This window comes from Amphibalanus amphitrite, unplaced genomic scaffold (genome assembly GCF_019059575.1).
Source record: "Amphibalanus amphitrite isolate SeventyFive unplaced genomic scaffold, NRLGWU_Aamphi_draft 000185F_arrow, whole genome shotgun sequence".
In the NCBI taxonomy this organism is placed as follows: Eukaryota; Metazoa; Arthropoda; class Thecostraca; order Balanomorpha; family Balanidae; genus Amphibalanus; species Amphibalanus amphitrite.
The window spans coordinates 35,894-51,009 of record NW_024881680.1 but is presented as its reverse complement, the minus strand read 5'-3'; the positions used below and the strand labels follow the sequence as shown (position 1 = coordinate 51,009).

The window sequence follows — 15,116 nt, the reverse complement described above, 5'->3', positions numbered from 1 at the left end:
ACGAAATCCGTTGAGTTTTTAATTTTGGGTATAGGTAGGGGCACCACTTCGATTCATGACCCTCCCCTTGGAGTTTTCCTGGATCCGCCCCTGACTCCACTCAGTAATAGTAATAGGCGCACACCTACACAACTTTCTATTGCCTCTATCTTTCCCTAATGTAATAAAGTGACCCATTGCCGACCTTGAGGTCACTTACGTTCTACTTCAAGGTTATATTCGCTTTGGTGGCACTGGCGTCTATCTATATTACTATTTGAGGAGGGTGCGTCTGTCCGTTACCGAGGTCCCGACTTGGTGGTGCTTTGCGTGGACTACAGGCCAGATCGTTGCACCTAGCCCGGTGAAATTTGCACAACTTATAGATCAAAGATGCGCGACGTGCCTTTGAGGGGTCTCAGCTCGATCGGGTCGTTAGTGAGCGCGTGGCGCGTGCCCAAAAAGTGCAAATTCGCGTCATAGACTTTACATGTATAAATCGGCGTGCAAAATCGGGCGAAAACGGCTAATTTTGGCCGACACGGGTCCAGTCCCCGTGCAATATCTTGGTGACCAGGGATCCGACCGGCACGGGGAAAACAGCGTCGTGTAGAGAATCGAATGGGCTATTGAATGGTGTGCGTTGCAGGGGATGGCACGCGCCACGTGCCCCTATGAGGATACTTTTATTGAAAAATTGCAGTTTTTGACGGATTTTGGGATTAATTTTATTTTTAGTTGACCGTTAAACGGAGCGAGTTGGAACAACGCCTGTTGGCAAGAGAAATGTACCGCCTCTCATGGGAAAATTGTGAAAAGCTTATTGATCCAAATCAAGGTGGTACAAACCACGGGAGAAAATAGAGTTTGTCAATTTTGTGCCACTTCATTAATCACACGGGTTTTCCTCAATGATCTGATATCTCTGGCAATTAAAAATGGCACCATTGGAAAGAGCATTCAATTCTGTCCAAGGCTCAGTCTTCATTTTTGCATTATGAATAACAGTATTCTTAAAAATGCAAATGTTCTAAACCATTACATTGTCATTTTTAGCGAAATTCATCGATGGCCCTCAAAAGACTTCACGCCAGTTTTCGAATCATTCTTAAGTAGAACGCATGATAATACGACACGGGCACCTCGATGCGATGTATCTTTTTTGTTTTATTACAAAATGCTTGGCCGTCAAAAAGCAATCGAACGAAATGGATGCCAACCAAATCGACACAGACCAACCCAATACCCACGGGTCAAAAATAACCCTTCTTCGCGTTGCGGAGCACGCGGGTAACCCTAGTGGTCTCTATTTTCCGGATAAGCCGTTTAGAAAGGCCGCTTCTCTTTTCATCACGCCCGGCACGTTGGCAGTAATGGTCGGGGATGTAATGTAATTACGGGAGGGTTAGTTTTCAGTGCCGACAACTTCTCGTCCCCCCGCGGCTGGCAGCCCCCCCCCCCGGCGCGGGCTTTGTTTTGCCGGCGATGCCGCGCGGCTTCCTTTGGGCTTCATTTCCGTCCTATAGAAATAACACCTCGGGGTCTCCGGGTGAACCAGAGGGCTCGAGGATTTGTGTCTATTGTCGTTTTTCGCCAGAAAATGCATCTCTTCTTCTTGTGCCGCCGCTATAACGGTAGAACAGTGCATCTTGGGAAGCGTTCCTAAAATCTATCTACGGGATCGCAAGGCACCTTTGTTGTCATTTTGATTCGGAGGTGGGTAATAATTACGGAGCGAGCGAAGTGAGCGTAGTCTTTCCTTAGATTAACGGAAATTTCTGAGTATGAGCGGCCGGCCGGCCGTGGTCACGCTTTTGCGAGGCTTATATCTCAGCAACCACTTGACCGATTTACACGCGGTAATTTTTGTAGGGTAGCTTCGTTCCTTCTACCACGTATTAGACTATTCCCGATGCATGTGGGTGACCCCTTATGCACGTGCCACGTGCAAAACGAAGAGGTGTCACTTTTGTAATTGTTGCAATATCTCGGTAACCACTTGGCCGATTGCGCTGAAAGTTGGCATGTAGGTAGGCACCGACTAGGCAATGCATATCCATGTGCCAGAGTTGGGGTGCTGCTGCACGTGCGCACGTGCAGGGGTCGATTCCAGATCTCGAGAATGGCTGGACCGATACCGCTCAAATTTGGTACACGGTTAGGGACCAGTTAGTAGGGTGCCGTGCAAAAGTCAGATGGGACCCATTTTGCACGTGCGCACGTGCAGGGTGCCGCTTCCAGATCTCGAGAACGGCTGGGCCGATTGTGCTCAAATTTGGCACATAGCTGGAGACCAGCTAGTAGGATGCCGTGCACAAGTCAGTTGGAGGTACCCTCTCGCAATTTCGCACATGCAAGGCCCACCCTCTCGCTCGCTCCGTTGGTCGCCCCAAAAGGCGTTATACTGGTTCTATTCGGATGAAATGCACCAACCATTAATGTCCTCACGATTTAATCGGTGTAGTGGGAAATTTAACGACAGCTTGTTATGACTTTAATTCATCATTGGCTACGCCAAGCTCGCAGCAAGGCATGTGCCTACTCCTACTATCCATGAGTCGCGTATTTCTGGGAGGTTTTAGTGTCTTTTCTGGCACACGGATGGTTACCGAAACGCTTGGCAACGGTTGGTGACTTCTTTGTACCGTGGTGAGTTTTTTTTTTTGTCCCTGGTGGCCCTCTGGTCACGGTTGGTGACGCTGCTTCGATGCGCTGTGACCGATCAAAGTTTTAACAAGGGCGTTCAACTTGGGTGATTAAGTAGCGCCGTTGCCTGTAGTCTCGACTCTCGGGGGACGCCTTGGGCGCCCAGCGAGGGAAATATCCGGCCTGTGGCGGGCGCCTCAACACCGCCGGCCCTCCCCACTGCACTACGACCATAGTTATTCACGGAACGTTAACAGGCTGGCCAATAATCGAGTTACTGAACTGCTCGGTGCTCACCACACATAGTTGACCCGCGCTCTGTCCAGTGCTACCTGTCCTTACCTGTGCTTTGCTAAGTGCCGTTAGTGGGCACTATATAGAAATTGCAGTCGATATATTGGACAATCTGTTACTTTTGTCTCGCAGTTCTCTCTTCTTCTTTTTTTATTCTGTTGTTAAGGTGATGGAAGTCTTCACTCATTTCAATTTTTAGATGACCACCGCGTTTTTTTTATTCCTATTTCAATAGTTGAGGCGGTTTTTCCCAGGCATTCCTATTTTCAGTTTTTTATTGCATAAAGCGTTGAAGAAATAATGGCGTGTCGATTACTTACATTGTTTATTCTTATGACGACGGCGAGCGGGCAGCGGCCATCGCAATTAATTTTGAACTGGATAAACATTACCTATGGGTCAGTTTGTGGGACCGAATGTATACTTACGTATTCGAAACAGCCTCTCATCGCCGTTGCCTATCTAGGCATGTTTCACTCAATATGGGCGTAAAATAATTACCTTGCTGGTACAACAGCAAAGGTTTCAGTGGACAGGTTTCTTAGACCTACCTAATTTTATATGATCCCCAATGTTGGGATGCTGTGTGACAATTAGTATCCCCTCTCAGATGACGACGTATGCTTTCCAGCTAGCATCAAAGAACTTAATTTGTTACACAATCGTGTAACATTTGGCTCCGCCTTTGATTGAGCCATCCGTTGAGGCGAATTCCTGTATGTTTGATGCAGTCTTGCAATGCAATCCAGCCATCCAAGAAACTTTGCGCGAGACGTTTTCTTGGATGGTTTTCTTGGATAGCTTGATTTCATCGAGGGCTTCTGTTTTAAAGAAAATTTGAAAGCTTTGCTGAACTGTTAAGTAATTAGAACTGCCAGTATTTCAGTATCTAACGTGTAGTTATTGTTACTGTATTTTATCTATGCATATTTCGGCCTTTTTTAAGCAGATAACGAACGATATTAAGAAACATACAGGAAATAATATCTAGGACTCTACCGCGACGAAATATTTCTATCTCGAGTTTTCAAAGAATTTCATGCACTCGGCCAAGGCCTCGTGCATGAAATCCTTTGAAAACTCTCGATAGAAATATTTCGTTTTCGCGGTATCGTCCAAGAATGTATATTCGAAGTTTGAACAGTGTATTGCCTGCGTTATCTCTAACTACTATAGTCCCGTCAAGAATCCGGTGATTTTGGTATTGAACTCAACTGTTGAAGTCAACGGAGGGCAGTAGCATTCGGCAAGTTTTGTTCGGGTCGGTGCCGTCGACGCTCCACCGAAAAGCTCTCGACCTGTCTGACATTTACCTCGGTGCATGTTCGACAACGGACACGTAAAGTCGTAAATGGTGAAATTGCTGCCGATCCTGTCCTCAATCCTACGGGACAATGTATTCACAGTTTGCATAGTGTATGGCTTAGTCGGAATGTCTCAGATGTCTATGCCATAAATGAGCCGACTATGTGAAATGCAGATAATGTCCATTATTAAAGTGTTACGACATGTCGGAGTCCAGATTTAGCCATTAGCCGGCTTTTAAAATCAATATTTCATTATTATCGTACCACTCGACTGAGTGGCTGGTTTCTCTGATGCTGCCGAAGTTCTGATTCGGCCTGCTCCATTTCTGGTTGTCGCACTCAAGGGCCTATTTTAACAGAGAGCCCTGAATCGAATCGCTAACGAGTCAACGAGTCAACGAATCGCTTGCCGGTCCCGTAGCTCAGTTGGTAGAGCGTTGGACTCCGCGTGGTGAGAGCACGCGTTCCCGGTTATAACAGTCCGGGTTCGAAGCGCGACGGGCGCTTGACATTTATGGGCCTCCTGACAGGTATGGTTGCGGTTGGTGGCAGGCCGTAGCCAGGCAAAGTCAGTGAGGGGACCGGCCGTGCGCGGCTATGTGCGCACGTTAAACTTTGGGCTCTAAATTCTGCCATAGAACTGGAATTGCGCGATCGGAGGGTAGAGGGCAGGGTCACCGCAACAAGCTTCGCTTAGTGGTGGCTCTGTCCTTGTGAATCCTTCCTATCAAAAGGTTCGGACTAAATTTATTAAAAAAAAAACAGGAAATATTTCACTAAATGCGTCCACGCTTCACAGAGTCGGTCGATTTTCGTCGCCATGGCTGGAGCAGAATTGGCCATGTGCTGCCTACCTGATCGAGAGAGATCCCAGTCGTTCCCATTTTCCTTGTAATGGTCCATCATTATGGGCAGATTAACTGAAGTTCCTGATGTTTGTATAATTTGAACAGGCTGAACCTGGGAGAGAAAACATTACATTAGCCTCTACGTATGCCGATGCATCATTGTGCCGACTTTTGGCTTTGGCCTTGGCTGCGCTCTAGTGAACGATGCCCCGAAGATTTCGCCAAAGGCCGTAGCAAGCTTATGGTGCAGGCGACTTATGGACGATATTTGGGATCGGCTTATGTGCCCTGATGCGCTGTATCGTCCCGATCGATTCGGTAAATCGCTCTAGATTGTTCTGACCCACGTATTTATGCTAGTTAACCGATCGGATGTTTGAAAATTTCTCAACTTTTTACCGAGCTTTTGTTCATTGACTTGTAACTAGCTTTCAGTCTATTCTGATTGCTTGCTCTTGTCGGTCACATAGGGCTTCTTATGTGACACTAATATGGGCCTCCATTAAGATTCATTCATTCGGGTAAATTCCCATATATTCCCGTGGTCTAGATAGCCTGCCTTCTGACCCATTTTCACCTACATGCCACATCACTGCCTCCACATAGGCCATTTCCAATAAGCCTTTGATTGTTCACCGGTTACTCTTAATTTAGTCCATCTACATCTACGTTCTTCACTTCTCTGTCTTTTTGTGTCCTCACCTATTGGCAGTCCGCGGTGACCGATCATGTATCCCTTCCTCGCTCCGTCTTTCCCTACCGCCTAGCTCCGCCGGCCGTCGTCCGCCCGCCGCCTCCGCGCGGCCCGTGCCGCCTTTAGCGGGCGGACGGCTCGGTAATGCGCCACCTCCGTCTGGCGGGGCTGTTTCGAGCCGGCCAGGTTGTCGTTACGAGCCGGACGGACCCGGCGGCCGGCCGCTGACCCCCAGCACCGGCCGTGGCACCGAGGTCGGACGGTGTCGGCCCGCCGTTGGCCGGTGGTCAGACGGACCGCGCGCCGCCCGATGGGGCCAGCGACGAGTTGTGGCCGCCACCACCGCCCCGATGGCCGCTGCTGTGTGCTCAAGTGGAGAAGTATGATGGAGGGGATCGGTGTACGGCCGCATCCGACACGGTGCTGACATGATTGGGAAGTTGAGTTGGCTTCACTGCAGAGTGCAGCTGAGTTCGGTGCCAGAGTTGGTTGTCTGATCTACGGTTATCGCAGAGGTTGTCCGGAGTTCATCCCGGCATGCAACTATTCTGAAAGCATGCTCGTTGATCACATCTGAGGTAGCTGGATGTTGTGAACTCTCAAACGCTTACACCGGGCGGTGCACGGTGGCAGGATCAAAGCTGGGCCCGGCCTGGGGTCTGTTATGGACCGCCGGGCTCGCGGCGGTGCACCGTCAGCGGTTATGTCCCCTCGGTCGGCGCGGCGTGGCCGGTGTCGCCCGCCACACCTGTCGTCCGTAGTGCGCCCGCTGCATTATTGAGGCTCGGCTCACCCCACGCACGGGCCGCGGGCGGCACCGGTGGCACTGACGCCGCACCCGGGCCGTCGGTGACAGGCCCTGTCAGCGGAAAACGCGCCGATGGTCGGCGCTGAAATGGTGGCCGGTTTTAGCCGGTCCCGTCGACGACCTGACAGCGCCCTGACGGCTTCCATGACCTAACCATCAGAGCCAGCCGGCCAGCCAGATAAAGGATTCATTGATTTAGATTCCAGGAGATCGCCGAGGTGAAATTGTGTGTGCAGATGTCAGCGTTGAGAGCCAGCTAAGAGCTGGTTAGTTTCAGGTGTTGTAGCGATTCTGACGCTGTAGTGTATAAAGGTTATCTTGCGTTTTCATAAAGGTTGATTCTGTTTTGTGTGATTCTCCTCTCTTGAAAAGGATAGTTCAATGCACTCCTTTTTATTTACTCGACATGCCAAGCCACACTCATCTGATGAAAAAAACATGGTTATGACGATTCAATATAGCCGAAATGATCGGTAGCCTGCACTAATATATGGTAATCAACTACATTCATCCAACATCCACTCTCAAACCTGAGGGGTCGTGATACTGCGATAACCGTCCATCATTCAGCTGTCTCCGTTTCACACAAACTCGACAGTCGCAACGAAGCCGGATCCCATGAAGTACTTCTTGTAGGACTTGAAGCGCAGCACCAGGTCTCCGTCAGGGCTGGTGGACGTCAGCTGTTTGCCTGTCAGCTGTTTGCTGCAGTACATCTCTCCGCCGTCGAGCACTCCGCCCAGCCGTACCGAGAGGTACTCGTACTTGCAGGAGCCGTTCACCTGCTGCATGATGGAGAAGGTGGTGAAGGTGACGCGCGCCCGGCGGCCGGTCGGCGGCCGCACCCACCACGAGCAGTCGGCACCGGTCGGGTACAGCGCCGGCCAGCCGGGGCTGCTCACGGTGCCCTCGGAGCTGATCTCGCCGCCGCAGCTCGGAGCCGGGTAGTAGCTGCCACGCACCGTCTCGCACGCCGAGCCGCTCGTGCCCGGCGGACAGTGGCACACGCAGTCGGCCGACACGTAGCCGCCGTTGTGACACGGTGGTGGGCTGCTGCACAGCTCCTCGCAGCGGTACAGCCGGTTCATGAGCGCCACGTCACGGAAGGAGGGCCTGTCGCGCTGTCCGATCAGACCCTGCAGCGTCGGGTTCCGGGTCAGGATGGTGGGCCCGCCGCTGGAGGAGAAGTACGTCGAGCCGTAGTGCATGACGGAGCCGAGGTCGTACGGCACGCCGTGGTTCTGGGTGGTGTCCACCTTCTTGAAGTTGTGCTTGTACGCCTCTTTGACGTTGTCCCACATGATGACGACGTGCTCGTCGCGGTCGGAGCGCGACTGTTCGTGGTAGAAGCCGAGCGAGTGGCCGATCTCGTGGGTGACGGTGCCGAAGCCGGTGCAGCCAGAGCCGAGACTCAGCTTCTGTGTTCGTGAGGAGGCGTGCTTTGCTGTGCAGCCGAGCATGGACCAGCAGCCGGACTCTGCCACAAAGAGCACCCGAGGCTCGGAGCTGCCGCTGGACACCTCCTGGAACTGGACGCAGCTGTGGTCTCGCCAGAACTTGATGCCGGCCTCGATGGCGGCGCGACTGGCGTCGTTGATGATCTCGTAGTTGTATCGCCGGTCCGTCCAGAGCTCCGCAGAGGTCACGCCCTTGCGGTCCTCTTCCGGTGACCTCAGGAGGTCGCCCTCCACCAGACGGCCGTAAGGCGTCAGGAGAGGGTTGGTCTCGTGAAAATCGAGCGGCTCAGGGTCGTCAGTAAACAGCTCACCAGTGTTCCAGAGTTCGGTGGGCTCGATTTCGTTGTCGATGATCCTCTTCTGGTCGTGTGACGCCGTGGCCTCTGGACCCCCATACCGGATGCTGAGGTGGTCCGAGGTCTCCTCGACAGTGACGTTCAGAACCACCGGGTCTTGGGGTGGTGGCTGAGGAGATTGCATCGTGGTCAGCACATGACATTGGCCGGATACGCATGCTGTTTTGGCGCTATAATTATAAACTTTTCGTCTCACAACAACCTGTGCACAACCTATACAACCTGGCATAGCAAGTCTGAATGGCCTGGTAGTGGCATACAAAACCAATATTTATTTATTTGGGCATTTGAAGCTATGTGTCCGGTATTATGTTGATTTTATATACCCCAACTAATACTTAAAGGTTTTGAATTTGGCAAAGAACTGACTTGTCCCCAGTTGTCTCGGGTTTCTCTTACTATCCCCACCGTTTTGATACGTGAATGCCGACTAAAGAACGGCTTCCGCCAGGTCAGGTCACGTCACAGTGACTAATGGTGAGCTTCTCAGAGTTTGGCTGCCCTGTCAGCGGCGTCATGAGTTATGCATAAACCGCCGTGCAAACATTTAATAACGAAACCAACTGCCTAATGTGACACCGGGACATCAGGAACCGTCCATCTTGCGCCAAAGTTTGGGACGACCTGTCCCGACTGTTGGATGGGGACCGGCAGTCGGCGAGTCTCACCATGCCTGTTACGACGGCGCTGTACATCAGAAAGACACCGAGAGGCCACATGACTGTCTGCGAGGAGACTGGAGCCAACTGTGACAGGACACTGGGCTGAGTGTGTCGACCGTCGACCTGGCCACGCCTTATATACGCCGTTCTTCTATAATCCACAGCGGTGGGGTCCGACTGTTGATTGACATGAGGGATGCGCTAGAGATCAGCCACCACTTGTCGCAGCTCAAACCGCTTAGGTGGTAGTTGGGGTTGTACCGGAACATGGAATAGTGCAGATTATGGCGTGGGATGTCACTCTGGCGCTTGATCCTTCCGTGGGAGGATTGTGGCGTCGGATATACTCTGTTCTGGGGGTGACAAATGCTTTGGCTTTGATGTGTCTGGTGGAAGGGGCTTGGGGATATCCGGATAGAGGCAAGCACATTTGCACCAGATGACCTGTCATGTAGCTGTAGGTACTTACCTGTTAACCAGCATCTCATCTCGGTCTACTGATCGTATGATTTTCTTACATTGACTAGTTTTGCAGCACATGCTATTGGGTTTTATTTAGCCTATCTATTGGGTGCGAAGAAAACACATGTGTTTGATGTGCAATGTGCATACAATCTCGCTTAACCTTCTTCAAATGACCTGAAATGTAAATAAGCCCACAAAGAAGGCGTTGAATTCAATTTAGATGGAAACCGTTTTTCCGAATGCTGCATTTCTTTTTTCATACACCTTATTGACGCTACTAACTGGTGTAGGTAACATTTCATCGCTGTTATGAGCGCTACAAATGAACATGATATTGAGACATTTCGGAAGCGCCTGAGTGAATTTAATTTATTTTTACTCTATTTATATGTTTTTATCGACGTTATCCTTGAATGTAGCTGCATATTGCATAATAGCTTTGCAGTGTTTGGCATGCGCTAATATTTTTTCTTCACAATCCTGAAGCAATTGAAAGAAACTAAAATGTGCATTACCAATTAAGCTTTATGAGAATTGAGAGAAATGAACATTCATTTAGGACGCTGCGGCTGCTTCCTGGCGTAGTCATGCTGCCATATCAAGCGTCTAGCACCATGTTCACGAACCCCGTAACACCGGTCAGCTCTTTGATGGCCCTGGGTCACGAATCTCCGCTTCAGACCGCCACTGGAGCGAGCCTATAGTGGCTCCTTGACGGTCGGGCACCGCCGAGTGCCGTCATGGAACACGTCCGAGTGTTCTCAATGCGACGGGCCCGGCTCCGTGGCTCTCATCATGGCAGTACGTGCCTGTGGCTGCGACCCAGAGCCAGCGACGGGCCGATGTGCCGGAGAGCGAAACTCGGCTCCAAGGTCTAGCAAACACTGATGACAAAAAGACCTTGTCATTAACGTCCTGCATGAACCTAGCACCAGAACCAGCTTAGAACGTCATTGTCACCTAATAAATACTGAACTGTTTATTTTGTTCTCAATGTAGGTAGAAATGGCAGGTGTGAAAGGGCTTTATGCAAGATGCCTGCAGATTTGCGCTAGTGACTGCGCCGTATTGCGGACCTTATACAATGCACACAAGATCTGCCTAATACGCAATTGTGGGTTCCAGACACGTGGGTAACCCCGGACGACATTTTGCGTTTAGGTTCTGTAAATTATTTTCTGACATCAATAATCTACAACACTATGTGCGATCGCGCTCCTATTATGAATTGTAGTGCCCAGCTGATGGGTAGTGCACATCTGCGGTTTCATTTATCACACGCCACAGCTGTTTGTACAAATGCGATCGATCGAGCACTAGGTCCGGCTCAGCCACATGTTTAGCGTTTTTATGTGATCAGTCGACTGGCGACGCGACTTGGCCATCACTACTCGACAGTGATATCGTCGGTAGTTTCACACTATCGGTGCTTGCACATGCTTTCGTGTCTGTCTTCTCCGATGTGCTATATCTGTGGTGACGGAGGTGGGAATTCGGGAAACGACTGTATCAAGAATTTATTTCAGCAATGAAGATGTGGTCAAGATGTTTGACCCTCGTCTACGAGATGCTGGTTTTTCTGGTAAGTGGCTGGTTTTAGCTACCTGCGATATACATGTCTTACAGTGGCTCGTACTTTTATATCAACCAACTGGGCTAGAAATCTTGCCTTGACTGATTTTTGTCTCTCGCAAAGTGACCTCAAGCTTTTGCTGCCCGCTACCCCCCTTTGTAAGTATGTCAGTGGAGTTTCAAGTGAGTCCATGGATACTGTTCAGGAAACACGGCTATTTGAACTTATTATGCTGTTTGACGATTGTTGTTATATCCCTATTTTCATTCAAGAAAAGCTGCTCTGTTGAAAAATTATGTTGAAGTTTGCCACGCATATGTTTAGTGCTACACTGCCAGGTCGTTTTTGTGTCCGATTGCCTGCCCGTTTAGTTACCCGATGCCTACACACTATTTTACTGATTCTTAAAGCTCCGATGCTATTGCCTCCTCCTAATCCTTTGTCATCACCTGCTGTTTGCTATCACTCGAATCCTTTGGCTCCACGAATGCCATGCTTTTAACCTAATGGCTTCTTTTGCAGGTACTAACAATTTGTTCCGGGAATTTGGCTGGAGCCACAGCAATCAGTGCTGTTGACTTTCACGAGACCAACCCTGTTCTGACGCCTTACGGCATCCTGGAGGAGGGCGACCTCCTGAGGTCACCAGCCAGCCGCAAGGGCGCGCCTTCGAACTGGCTCTGGGATAACAGACGATACAACTACGAGGTCACTACCGACGCCAATCGCAGCGCCATCGAGGCTGGCATCCGGTTTTGGCGAGACCACACCTGTATCGAGTTTGAGGAGGTGTCCGAGTCAAGCCATCTCCCTCGCGTCCGCTTTGTTGCCGAGGAGGGTTGCTGGTCCTTTGTTGGCTGTGTTTCCAAAGAACTGGCGACACGTGTGCAGGCGCTGAGCCTGGGCACCGGATGCACTGGTCTCGGTACCGTAACCCACGAGATCGCCCACTCGCTCGGATTCTTCCACGAACAGTCGCGCTCCGACCGCGACGACCAGGTTACGATTCTGTGGGACAATATAGATGAAGAATTCAAAAGTAACTTTGCTATGTTCGATACACAGAACAAAGATGTGCCTTACGACCTGAGCTCTGTAATGCATTACGGTACGTTCTATTTCTCGTCAAACGGTAAACCAACCATCTTGACCCAGAACCCGACGCTGCAGGGTCTGATCGGACAGCGCGACAGGCCCTCCTTCCGTGACGTGGCGCTCATGAACCGGCTGTACCGCTGCGAGGAGCTGTGCAGCAGCCCACCGCCGTGTCGGAACGGCGGCTACGTGTCGGCCGACTGTGTGTGCCACTGTCCGCCGGGCACGAGCGGCTCGGCGTGCCAGACAGTGCTAAGCGACTACTACGAGCACCAGCTGTGCGTTCACGAGGTGCTTGGCTGCCCGCACAGTGATTAGAAGCTCATTCCGCAGCCTACCCATTTGCTTATGTCATTATTCCATTATCAACTACACGATATTTTGTTGTGTTTGTCGCATAATGGACGATATTTTCCAAACCTATTGTTAATTTAATCGGCTTAATTTGAGTTTCTGGTCAGACACCGTGTATGTTCAATACAAATGATTGCTTTATCACTGTCCATCAGCTTCTTTTCAGCTCGTGGATGTTACAAACAACTAGGAATGCTACCCCATGGCAACAAGCATGCGATTCTGGTCACCGTGGCTGTTCTTGTTCAAGCAAGCGTGCCTTTCTGTATCGGAAATATGCTCTTACATGATATTAGACAAATTGACTTTCATGTTGTCAACAAAAATACAGTGGTGGAAACCGCTTCGCTTGACATTCGACCAGACGGAATGGGATTGTCTTTGACGTATGAAGCCGGTTAGCAGCTCGGAAGATAATGTCGGTAAGCGCTCGACGTAATGTAAGATAAAGCTAATGCCTTGGATGTCAGACAGCTGTCTCTCTCCAGCATTGTTTTTGTGCTTAGTTCAAAATATCAGCTAGCGCTCATTGAAAGGTTAAGTGAAAAATACAGAAGTTTGAAAAGTAACGGGTGCACTGTCACTGCGAATTATGGCATTGTTGCTGTCTGAAAAATTTACCCTAACCCAACCAATTATATAACTGAACATGCTGAGACTGGGGCGTAAAGGACGCTAGGACTGTTTTCCTGTAGCCTATGATTAGTCGTGCTGTGAGCTTATCCATCTGCTTCCACAAAGAGAACTTGCTAATGGTTTCGTTGACCGGGCATTTTCATTGCCACTTCTCAGAGTGAAGCCGTTTTACCACGTGCAGACTCAACTCCCACAGCTTCCCACACGCATGCTCGGTGGTCCGCTCAGGGACCTTGCATAAGATCGTCAATCGGTCTTGCCTAACGGCCTCGCCGAGCCTGAGCCATCGACCTGGTTGGCCCGGCGGGACCCTAACCCGCTGCTGCAGCTCTGCACTGTATTGGTGGTTTCGATATGTTTAACCTTTGCAGTGCTTACTGCTTGGTCGTTGTTCTTTGTACATTGGGAAGGCTGAAATGTTGATGGCAGATATGTAAAACAGTGTTGCTGTGATTTTCAACTGAACACTGCACTTGATCGTTTTATGCCGCAAACAATGCAGGTGACGCGCAGAATGGCAACTTCCTTCCCTCTTTCACAACGCAAGCAACAGCGTTGTTTCGAATGAAGCGAGTGAAGCAAGTTACATCCAAGTCATCCCCAACTGATAAATGAAAACAAGCTTGTAAGTGCAGAAGGAGAGCTATATATAAACAAAACTCACCCAAATTGAAGTAGTCTCTAGACACATACATGCTTATATTCAACCGTCTGAGATTTTCAATGGCACCGATGCGCTTGTGTTATCTCGCCGCTTTTTACTTTCGTTGGCGAAGACGATAGCTATGCTGTGGAGTGTGGACGCTATCGTGATGGTCATTCACATTGGCTAATGGCTAGTTTGGTGACTGAAACCAATGTTCAGTTTAGGAAGTCGCTACACCGGATTTTTTAATTTATAATTTCAGCTCAACACATCTGGTCTGGCTCGTGCATACGCGTCAATAAAATACCAAGGCTGGAGGTCAGCCCCGGTAGGGGACAACACCTTTACGGGACTTAGCGCGGTACCTACATGCGTGGAAGAAGGGAAGGGGGCACATGCGTGGTACCTACACATGCGTGAAAGGGGGCTGCAGGCGAAACCGACCAACGGACATCGGGCTGGCAGCGGCCAGCTTCGCCAATCGTTACACAGCCGGTTTCATCAAAGACAAAATATTGTGTTAAAAAATGTTGATTTATTCAAACTTTTTCCTAAATTCATCAGCGCTATTAGTAAAATAATATTACCCCGATCTCTTATTCAGAACGTTTAAAAATAACGCTTATCGCCGTCGCTGTGATGTTTTATTCCTTGCAGCGAACCCAGCGGACACAAAGTGCTGATAAGTAACTTACATGCTTCCTGAGCCCCTGTTTGGCCTGTTGTGGCGAATCTCTCTGCGAGTTGTTATTATAGATAGGCCCTCTGGCTGGCGAGGCTTGTATTCTGATACAGGAAAACATCGGAGCAGGGATTGAGGCTGCTCTACCGTGTGATTTTCATTCTCCGTTACAATGTTAGGGCTTTTTTCGCCTCCTAGGAGCGGCACGGGCCAGGCTGCGTGGTGTCCAAGATTAGCTTCGGAGGATTAAGAAGTTAACGCTGCATAATTCACAAAGCGCCCTCACGGTGCCCGAACACCGACGTTAAGATGATAAAATGCTGCGGACACCATCGATCATTCACGCCTTTACGGGGCTTCAAAGGGAGCTTCATTGACTCCGGCTTCAGCACGGTTTCATTTAAGTGAACATGGTACCAGGAAGACACTGCGCCAGCCTTTCTATTCCTTTATTTGTCTGAGAATAGAGTGTGACTTTCCGTGGCTGGCCGGTTTTTGTTATGCCGCTTTCATTTTGTTCGCTGGGTGGTGTGGATTAGAAGCGGGCCGGCAGTTGTGTTTTGATCTCCCCACGGTCTAATTAATCAACGGCTCTGTTGTTCTCGCATTGTGTG

General features: G+C 50.0%; 3 protein-coding genes across 3 annotated transcripts in view; 2 read left to right on the top strand and 1 right to left on the bottom strand.

Moving 5' to 3' along the window:
- Positions 1 to 15,116, top strand: part of LOC122384266 (guanine nucleotide-binding protein G(q) subunit alpha-like) — an 88,309-nt gene that overhangs the window by 39,152 nt on the left and 34,041 nt on the right. The window lies entirely within an intron of this gene.
- LOC122384265 (blastula protease 10-like) lies at positions 6,954 to 9,162 on the bottom strand. The gene is made up of 2 exons (XM_043371464.1): positions 9,058 to 9,162; positions 6,954 to 8,498 (listed from the first exon to the last, which is right to left on the bottom strand). Exons 1-2 carry the CDS (start codon positions 9,106 to 9,108, stop codon positions 7,158 to 7,160), a joined length of 1,392 nt encoding a protein of 463 aa, XP_043227399.1. The 5' UTR covers positions 9,109 to 9,162; the 3' UTR covers positions 6,954 to 7,157.
- LOC122384267 (protein SpAN-like) lies at positions 10,875 to 13,107 on the top strand. The gene is made up of 2 exons (XM_043371466.1): positions 10,875 to 11,098; positions 11,612 to 13,107. The coding sequence occupies exons 1-2, from the start codon at positions 11,045 to 11,047 to the stop codon at positions 12,500 to 12,502; spliced, it is 945 nt and encodes a 314-aa protein (XP_043227401.1). The 5' UTR covers positions 10,875 to 11,044; the 3' UTR covers positions 12,503 to 13,107.

Excerpts from the sequence above, each read along its gene's own strand:
- LOC122384267 (XM_043371466.1), top strand. The coding sequence starts at position 11,045 with ATGAAGATGTGGTCAAGATGTTTGACCCTCGTCTACGAGATGCTGGTT. Across the intron at positions 11,099-11,611 it reads ACGAGATGCTGGTTTTTCTG|GTACTAACAATTTGTTCCGG; the intron begins GTAAGTGGCTGG and ends CTTCTTTTGCAG.
- LOC122384265 (XM_043371464.1), bottom strand. The coding sequence starts at position 9,108 with ATGTGGCCTCTCGGTGTCTTTCTGATGTACAGCGCCGTCGTAACAGGC. Across the intron at positions 8,499-9,057 it reads GCGCCGTCGTAACAGGCATG|CCACCACCCCAAGACCCGGT; the intron begins GTGAGACTCGCC and ends CAATCTCCTCAG.